Source organism: Plecotus auritus, assembly GCF_963455305.1.
Source record: "Plecotus auritus genome assembly, chromosome: 4".
NCBI lineage: Eukaryota > Metazoa > Chordata > Mammalia > Chiroptera > Vespertilionidae > Plecotus > Plecotus auritus.
The window spans coordinates 25,964,908-25,975,126 of NC_137775.1; the positions used below are offsets into that span (position 1 = coordinate 25,964,908).

Consider the following 10,219-nt stretch of genomic DNA (forward strand, 5'->3'; position numbering starts at 1 on the left):
AAGTCAAGACGGGTTGGCATGGGTGCCAACTCAATCACAACACAATCTAAGCGCCTCCCAGGGAGCATGTAACCACCTTCTGCTGGAACACTAGTACATTTGACAGGTGAAAAGCAAGATATAAAGGTAAGCGCTAGCCACAAAACAATGGGAAAAAGTCATCTAGGCACCTCAACGAAGCATTACTAGCTTTGGGACCTGAATTTCAAGAGGGACAAGTTTAACACTAAGTTGTAGTCTGAGCCTCTTACAGTTTTTATTTGTAGATATTCGTAGACCCTTAGAGCTAAGTGAGACCTTAACGATCACTTTTGAATTTGGAAAAATGCAGTGAAAGGCATGACCAAGATCATAAAGAAAACCCATGTTTTTCTACCACACAGCTTGCTAAAGTGAGAAAAAGCCCAATTCCAGGTACTAAGTCATTTCCCCAAAGGAAAAGCAACAAAATGCACAGATTACAGGCATTAACTATTACCTGTGCATGAAAATTTAGTCTCATGAATTAGTCAAAAGCAGCTTGGAATTTGGTCTCAATCAGTAGCCTTCATAAAAATTACGTTATCGAATTAGCTCTGCACACTCCCTTTCCACTGTTATTGGGCACAAGAAAAAAATTACATATACAAAGCTTGGGCAGAGGCAGTTTTGTGAATATCAATCACTGGAACTATTCAAAATAATAACCTGAAAAGGACTTGACGTCCTCTAGTGGTGAAATGGAAACTTGTTTCCAAGACAATTATTTTTTTCGGTTCTCACTTATCACCTTTGGCTATTGAAAAATATATGTGAAGAACTGTTCATCCTCAAGAAAAAAACAATTCACCACAAGTCATGTTATTTGACTACCTTTGAGGAGGAGATAAATATATGCTGAAGGATATGTAGTTTTTAAAATGTTAGATTTATATAGTACCTTTGAATATTCTTAACAAATGTCTTGTTTTATAGGCAGTATACCACTAATGTTCAACCCATCTTTGATACACACACATACATATGTATTTAATTATGAACACATTATGGGTGTTATTTTAATAATTATCTGAGATTCTAATATAAATTGCTCTGAAATTAAACCAGTCTTTGCACAAGGACACTAAAACTAAGACATTTAGGAATGGACTCTACTTGATAATAACTAGATCTAAAAAAAGGAATAAAACAGACCCCTCAACAAATGTTGCCTCCCTGGAAAAAAACCACCTCAATATAAACCTGTGATTGTTAAAAAAAAGAAAAAAGACTTGCAGCATTTGGATGTGTATGTGAAATATGTCCCTAAGAATAAAGTATTACATTGAAGTCCTGTGTGTACAGATCACATGTTTTAAATATATGGAAAACTTAAGTTGTTAAAATCCAGGCAATCTGCACTTATTCGATCAAAATATTGCTATCTGGGTTTTAAAAAATAAATTTTCTCCTTTGCTCTTTCTTTGGCCCCTGCTCACACACATGCTTCTGAACACTAAAAACATTAATAGTAATCAAGGGGTAGGAAAAAAACACACAACAGAAAGATGTGGGCCAGAAATAAGTTTTAGTTAAATTATAAAGTACAATTATTCAAAAGGCCATGTAAAATTGTCCCTTGGAACTTGAAGTGCTAGGCAAAGATATGAAACAACTGTTTTCTGTGAAGAAGATGGGAGCCAATTAAATTCCCATTTTCATAAAAGAAAATATTTCACTGACAGCCACATGGCTGAATTGTATGTTAATTGTTAGAAACCTTGGTTCGTTAGTTAACCTGCCCAGGCAATGAATAGGCTACCTTGCAATTCACTTATATATGAACCAGTTGTTCATGGGCAGATTCTAAAAAGTATTTTGTTTCTTGTTTGTTTAGCACAAACTGGTGTGTATTAACTAACTTGAACAATTTTGTTTCAGAAGCACCATTTACATTCACAGTGAGGACGCTGCTCTCCGGTTGCCCTCACTTGGGTGAGTCTAACCCAGGGCACCCAGTTCATCAAGTTCTCTAAAAGCAATTACAAAAGCATCTCCACTTAGCCACTCCTTCCCCACCCCGAACCAAAATAATGATCTACAAATCTCTCAAACCACTCTACTGGAAATAGCATGACTTCTAAGTAAACAAGTTCAAGGCACCTTGTCGGACTAAACCGCGGGTATTTTGGCAGGAGGGATTAAGTTATTAGACTTTAGATGTCCCAACTCTTCCTAGCAGAGCAGATACATACTTTGCAAATACTATTATAGCTTTTCTGGACCTTTCACATTAAAATAAGCATGCCATCTAAATCAATAATACATTTTGGTGGGGTGGGTGGTGGTGGGGTGAGTCTTACATTTAGGAAACAGTTGTTTCCGATTATGTATGTATGTAAAGCAGCAAATGCATGGCCATCTGAATTTCTTTTAAAAATAAGAAACTGCCTCACCGCCCCCATTTCAAGTGTAGGAAGGTACCAGAGTTTACCGGCCAAGAATAGAATAAAAGGAGAGGAGACTAAGAAAGAGGGGCGGGTTTGCAAGGCAGTGTCTCCAAAACAACCTATCAGGAGCACAAAAATCGTCCACATATTAGATGTGGGGTGCGGGGAGACTGCTGCTTGTCTCGGAGTCGTGAGCGCCGGTCCCCGAGTGTGCTGTGGAGGCTGGGGCGGGGTTGGGGGCGGCCCCCAACACAGAGCCCTCTGGGCTGAGCCACCCTTCTCACCCAGGGTTGCTGTATGGACTTGGAACATGACCTCAGAGGGCCCTTTCAAGTCCAGTCTGAGCACGTCGAGCCCCCACTCGCTGGTCCCCACCGTCCCGCAACCAGCCCCTGCCCTCCCGAGCCCGCGACCTCAGTCTTTCTGGGACTCGGGTCGGAACTGCGGACACCAGGGCGGGGGACGGGCACAACACACCGCATGTCCCCCGCGCCCTTCAGCACCACCATTGTCCTCACCACACACAGCCCCGAGGAGCTGAGTGTGACCCCGGCAGTGGGGGAAGACGGGAGGGGGTGCCCAGGAACGGAGAATCCTGCCCGTCGCACCTGGCCGAGGACCTTCCGGCTGGTTGTTTGGTTTGGGATATACGATTTCCCCATTCAACTCGGCAGGTGGGAGGGGAGCAGCCGCCGTTTCTCCATTTCCTCCTCCCGCCCGCGCTCCCTGGCGCGTTTCCACCTGTTGTGGGAAAGTCGCGGTGAAGCGCCAAGGGGCCACCGGAACCGGGCCCGCGGCGCTCGGCACTCGGGCACCTCCGGGCCGGCTGTGGCGGAGGGCGGAGGGACTGTGCGCTTCGATCCCCGGTGCGCAGAGATCGGGGTGGCCGTTCCCCGCCACGGCCCCGCGCAGGCAGAAGAGGGGGTCACCGGCACCCCGCGCGAGCCCACCAACCGGTTTGCTGGCCCCTGCCGCGCTCGCTGGCCCCCCGCCTGCCCCGGCTGCGCAGTCACCTGTTTCGCTCTGCACAGCGCCATCGCTGCCCCTGTGGCAGTCGCCGCCAGCTCCTAGCTCCGCCATGGTGCTCGGATGACGCGTCCCGAGAGCCGCTCCGCCCTCTTCCCCGGCTTTGCTCCCGCCGGCCCCCGCCTCTGGGGCCCGCACTCCAGACAGGTGAGCGTTGTGGCGGAGGGAGGAGGTGCGAGCGCAAGCGAGCAGGAGAGGCCTGGGGCCCGGCGCGCCCCCTCGTGGGCAGGTGTGGCGTGGCAGCCGCTCACATGGACGCCACAGGGTCTGGGCTGTGAGAGCTTCACCTGGCCCCAGCTGCTGGCCACCGCCGCACACCGCAGCCCACTCCTGGAGGCCTGGAGTGGGGTCGGCGACTTTTAGTGGCTCTAGGATCTGGGACTGAAGAAAGCAGATCAGCCCAGGTGAGACGAGGACATCGGGACGCCCAGTTCCACGATGAACTTTGAAGCAGCCAGGTCAGTTTTGTAGTTCATGGTGACAGGGCAAAAAGAGTACGATGCCACGTGGAAAGCCGAAGTACACAGGCGGGATTCCTAGCTGCGATCCGGTCTGGATCTGTTTCTTAGGCCGCCATTGCTGCTGACCAATCTTTTCACCAGGCCTATGTGTCTGGCGAGCCGCAGGGCATACAAGTTAGTGAAACTTGTGCCCAGTGATGTGGCTTTTCTTATTCTTGGTTTCCCATTAGTAACTACCTTGTGACTTCCGTCCAGCTTGCTCAGGAAGACCAGGAAAAAGGCAACATGCAATAGTTTCTTTCTCTTCCTCTCTCTTTTTTTAAAGAAACAGATTATTAGCTGAGGAGATGCCAATTTCTGCTCCAACAGACAAGTACAGGATAGCAACAAAATGCTGAGGGGAAAAATGTGGCCTGCAAAAATGGAAACATAAGGAACAAAATTGAGCAGCGACCAGTGCCTCTAGCTACACAGAAATGCACTCCCACAGCCTGGGTTGGTTGAACATAACCAGCAAGCTCCCAGCAGCTTAAAACCCTCTCAAGGACTTGAGCAGAATCTATTGGACGCCCAAGGGTGCCTGAGAAGGGTTGGATTTCTTGCTAAAGTGACAATCCCCACCGTCCTTTAATGAAAAACCTGCCACTCGGAGCCCAGGATTGGACTGCTTGTATTTGGTTTACTGGTTCACTGGCTAAGTAGAGGATTTGATTAAGAGACACTTCACCGTGGTGTACTTAAGGATTTCCCCATAGTGCCATTTCTACAGTGGATTGGGCAAACTAATCACATTCAAATCACTCTTGTCAGACTTCTAATAAAAATAAAGCACCAGGTTTGGGGAGAGGGGGTTAAGATAGTTTTAAACCTCAGCTTGGGCCCAAGCAAAGGTTATTTTTTACTACATTAAGTCATCAGAGTGTAAAATGCTGCGAACATCAGAAAGAGTCTATTAGCTGAATTTAGAGAGGTGAACTCTGGAAGAACCTTGGGAAAGGGAAGTGATTGATTTTCAACCTTCTGATTTACTACCTACTTCAGTAAACTATGAGTACTCTCTCTGACCCCCACCCCAAATTAAGACTTAGTGTTTATTTTTCTGTGTTCATGTTTTTGTTGTGTGCTTCTCCCTTCTCCCATTCTTTGGCTAATTTTTTTTAATCTGTCACCAGTTACACAGAAACACACCGAAATTCTGCCCTTAGGCCCTGAATAGACTTCCAGTTTAATGTGGCATCTGTAACAAGGACTGCTACATGAAAATGCAGGAGTGGGTGACATCTGTTAAATGTCATACACCATCACGTTGTACTGTGTGTTGTACTTTACTTAGAACACGGAAGCCATCTGTCTTGAATTCCCACCTCCATCTCAAAATCTTTCATTCATCACAGTTCCCCTCTCCAGGGGGAGGAGCTAGAACTCCTAAAGCCATCTGCTCCCCTCCTGCCTCCTTTGAAACATCATCCTTTTCTTCTCCCTACTCCCAAAGGCCTATCCATCCAGGGATTCCACCCCAACAAACACATTCAGGACTCTATGATTCTGAAAAATTTCTTCCCTTGACTTCCAACTCTCCCAAATCTATTGTCATAATTTTGTTCACCAAAGCTAATAAATGTGTGGACTCTGGTGCATTATTGTCTTACTAGGGGCCCAGTGCATGAATTCGTGCACCCTGAAAGGAACTGTGGGCCGAGAGGCTGTGGTAGGCACAGGGGCAGGTCTCGGCTCATCCTCCATGCCCCCGTCTGGCCCCTCCTGCCGCAGCCCCCTGTCCCCTGTCGGCCAGCAGCCCCGCTCCCACTGCTGCCGCTCCCACCTGCTGATGGTGCCAGCCCCGCTTGCACCCACTGATGGCCTGGTGCTGGGGTGGGGGGTGCAGCTTGAGGTCCCCTGTCAAGCCCCACAGGGGCAGGGGATGGCATAGCCTTAGGACCCTGCTGATTGCTCGTTAAGACTCCTTATGAGAACTTGGCCTCAGCTGTGGGTGCAGCCATCTTTGTGACGGAGTGATGGTCTATTAGAATATTCCCTTTTATTAGACAGGATTATCTTTGTTTAACCAACTGTAGTCTTTCATGTCTAGGAAGACTTTCCAGGGCATGAAATCAAATTTAATAATTTTTAATCTGTCATCTCCCTAGATTTTCTTCACTCTATGAACTGATCGTCTTCCTCTTGGCTTACACCACTGGCCTGTTTTTTTCTAATTTCTCTTCGGTTAGTAATTTTTCTTCTCTACTGACTTAAAATCCCTCCTCCTTCTCAAACCACCCCAAAACCATCCTCCTCCCAAAATTGTAGGCCACAACCTTCCTCTCTCACAACTATCATTTAATGTTATCTCCATCCAGGGTGACCCCTAGATCCAGAATATATAACCCTGACCTCAGTCCTGACTTCTACCTATAAGTTCTCAATGGTCTCTGCCATTTCTATCATTGAATCATCCTACCATTAATTCATCATGTCCAAACCAGCTTCCCCCTCCAAAATTGCCTGTGTTTGAATTCTTCTCTTACATAAATTCAACATCTAGCCTTTCCTCCCGTTGTCACTGCTCAAATCATGGTTCCCAAATCTTGTTAATTTATTTTAATCTCAACCTCTCAATTCCTATTGCTCTAACTCCTACCAGGGGTGGGCAAACTTTTTGACTTGAGGGCCACAATGGGTTCTTAAACTGGACCGGAGGGCCGGAACAAAAGCATGGATGGAGTGTTTGTGTGAACTAATATAAATTCAAAGTAAAGGAGCGGAGGGGAGAGCAAGAGAACCGGATAGAACAGCCGGATCCGGCCCGCGGGCTGTAGTTTGCCCACGGCTGTACTAGACCCTCCTTCACATCTGTAACACTCTGAGCTGTTCTGTCCAATTTCTGTTCCCTCTAATTTACCCAAAACAATTTCACCAGATTAATCTCACACACTACTGCTTTACACATGCACCTCTTGCTCAAAAACCTCAATAGATCCCCCAATTCTACATAATTAAATACACTCCACTTTCCTCCCTGGCCAACTCCAATCACACTGAGCTCTATCTCATTTTCCACCTTTTACCTCTATAATTCATATTTCCAGCCAAATATGAGTTAAATGAGTCAATTCTAGGTGGGGGGTAATGTAATATAAAAATGGTTCACTTTCTCCAGAACACTTTGCAAATCCCTACTTTCTGCCTTTGTTCTTGTTGCTGTGCCCTGATTGACTTCCCTGGTTCTGACTTAATAATTCTTTCCTTCTAAGGCCTTGGGTGAGGTCTGCCTCCTCAATGAAGCCTGTTCCACCTGACCAGGCTCCCAGCAAGCTTGTCCTCTGAACCTCTCCAGGGGCTTCTGGACTTACCTTTCATCTAGACTTTAACATAGACTAGGTGTGAGTTACTGCGAATTTGTCTCTTCAACCTGATCTGAATTATTGGTGGCAGGGACTTTGTCTTCTATGACTCTCCAGGGTGTCTATAAAGTCTGGAGCTATCCATGATAATTTTTACAAATAGCTGATGTCCTTGCCTGTATTCTAAATTTAATGGGTATCATGTATATCTCTCCTGCTGCTGCCCTGCCTCACACACAGCAGGCATTCCAGGGGGTTAGCAACAATTCTTCATTGCCAAGCGTTTTTTGTAATGGTTTAATAATGAATGAAACAAAATATGCAATGATAGGATTTGGAGAAAGAGATCAAAATGTGCTTAAAAAGAAACAATGGATCTACTTTCCCTGGCAAATTCCGGTTTTGTTTCTTGTAAGGCTGTGCACCGCCCAGGTGTGTAACTGTGCTATCTGTTACCATCTTTCCAGCCTCAGCTCTGGGCCTTCACTTCTCCAGGAAGCTTTTCTTGATCCCCTCCAGTAGTCAGATCACTCAGCACTTACTGCATGTATTGTAGTTTCTGCTTGTCTTGATTTCACCACTGACAGTGAACATCGGGGCGAGAACTGTGTCGTTTGTGTACCATAATATACTCACCCACTGAGTTTTTAATGACTGCTTTGAATGAATGATAATATATAACAATAGTAGGCAAGAGCTAAGTGCTTAGTATCTGCTAAGCATTGCAGTAAGCACCTCACTTGCATTACTTTATTTAAATCTTACAACAACCCCATGAGAAAGGTAGGCGGTTTTCCCCATTTCAAATGAGGAAACGGACTTGGAGAGGTTAATCGGCCCTAGGTGAAAAGGCAAGTGGTAGTTTTGCTCCAGGCCTATGTGCTTAGACTCTTGCTACACTGAATGAACAATGAATGGTAACCATCTTACTATCATCACTATGGATGATAAAAGGGGCTTTCCATTTATCTCTCCGGGTACCACTTTGAATAAAGAGGTGGGACCTGATAGTAGAGATTTTAAAAAGGATCTCTGAGCCCTACCCCAGACCAATAAAAAGTTTCTCTAAGGTGGTGGCATCAATATTTTTAAAAAGTACACAGGTCACTTTAATGTGAAGCTGGGTGTATGATCTGGCATAGATTGATGCCAAAGGCCTTTTAAGTGAAAACTTTCATGAAACTTGGAACATAATGGAACTGCCTTCTTTTGTGACTAAGACCCACAATGATGTCTGGGAATGTATTATCAACCATGTAGGGATAGAGGAACATTTGATCATGAAGATTGGTTACAGTGAGGGCCCCCGCAGAAGACCATCATTAAAGAGTTGGTTGAGTCTGGCTGGCATGGCTCAGTGGTTGAGCATCAACCTATGAACCAGGAGGTCACGGTTCGATTCCTAGTCAGGGCATATGCCCGGGTTTCGGGCTCGATTCCCAGTGTGGGGCATGCAGGAGGCAGCCAATCAATGATTCTCTCTCATTATTGATGTTTTTATCTCTCTTTTCCTCTCCCTTCCTCTCTGAAATCAATAAAAATATATTTTAAAAAATATCCTCACTCCTTGGGTGAGAATGAAAAAAATAAAATAGTTGGTTGAACATGGGTTCACCATTATTATCGGGCAGATGAACTGTGGCTTCATAAAGAAATTACCCTGTATTTCAGTATGAATGAAATGACTTGACACTTAATTTACACTTCACCTCCCTCAAAATTTCCCACGGGGTGCAAGGGGGCAGGGCAGCTATCTGTCCTCAGGATTGGGAAGTAAGACAAACAAAGATGCAGCTATGTTGTTGCAAATATCAAATGAGAAAATACTGGTGAGAACTTTCTGGATCATCAAATACCTAAATGGGGATATCCTATCTAATAAAAGAGTAATATGCAAATTGACCATCACTCCAACACACAAGATGGCTGCCCCCATGTGGACACAAGATGGCCACCACAAGAAGGCCACCACAAGATGGCCAGCAGGGGAGGGCAGTTGGGAGGGACCAGGCCTACAAGAGAGGGCAGTTGGGGGCGATCAGGCCAGCAAGGGAGGGCAGTTGGAGGGGACCAGGCCTGCAGGGGAGGGCAGTTGGGAAGGACCAGGCCTGCAAGGGAGGGCAGTTGGGGGCAATCAAGCAATCAAGCCTCCAGAGGCGGGAAGTTGGGGGCAACTGGGCCTGCAGGCAAGGGCAGTTAGGGGTGTCCAGGCCAGCAGAGAAGTTGGGGGCAACTGGGCCTGCAGGGAAGGGCAGTTGGGGGGTGGGGTGCCCAGGCCTGCAGGGGAGAGCACTTGGAAGGGACCAGGCCTGCAGGGGAGGGCAGTTTGGGGGGACCAGGCCTGTAGGGGAGGGCAGTTTGGGAGGACCAGGCCTGCAGGGGAGGGCAGTTGGGGATGACCAGGCTGGCAGGGGAGGGCAGTTAGGGGTGACCAGGCCAGCAGGGGAGGGCAGTTAGGGGCAATCAGGCTGGCAGGGGAGCAGTTAGGCATCAATCAGGCTGGCAGGGGAGTGGTTAGGGGGTGATCAGGCTGGCAGGCAGAAGCGGTTAGGGGCAATCAGGAAGGCAGGCAGGCGAGCGGTTGGGAGCCAGCAGTCCTGGATTGTGAGAGGGATGTCCCAGATTGGAGAGGTTATAGGCTGGGCTGAGGGACACCACCCCCCCCCCCCCCCACATGTACATGAATTTCGTGCATTGGGCCTCTAGTCTATAATAATGTCAACAATAAAAATAAAGTTTAAAAAATAAAAATAAAATAAAATATATTGTACCTGGATTTTCACATAGAAATAAAGATGACTCGGCAGTGCCCTGGGCCATCCCAGATCTGTCTCTTGTTTCAACAGTGTTTGGACAGAACAGACCCGGGGACGCCCCTTCTTCGAGCCTCCGATCACTCTCCAGCGTCTTATCCAGTCACCACCTTCAGAACCACCTCGGAGACCAGCCAATACACTGCTTTGGTTTTTTTTTCTACCTTAAC

General features: G+C 46.9%; 1 protein-coding gene across 5 annotated transcripts in view; it reads right to left on the reverse strand.

Moving 5' to 3' along the window:
- Positions 1 to 3,555, reverse strand: part of MAP7 (microtubule associated protein 7) — a gene marked incomplete at its 3' end in the record, with an annotated part of 149,354 nt that extends 145,799 nt beyond the window's left edge. For all 5 annotated transcript variants that reach the window (XM_080665968.1, XM_080665967.1, XM_080665966.1 and 2 more), the window contains exon 1: positions 3,422 to 3,555. In XM_080665968.1, the coding sequence (XP_080522094.1) occupies positions 3,422 to 3,488 (67 nt within the window). In that variant the 5' untranslated portion in view covers positions 3,489 to 3,555. The remainder of the gene's footprint in view (positions 1 to 3,421) is intronic.
- Between the last annotated feature and the right edge of the window lie 6,664 nt (positions 3,556 to 10,219).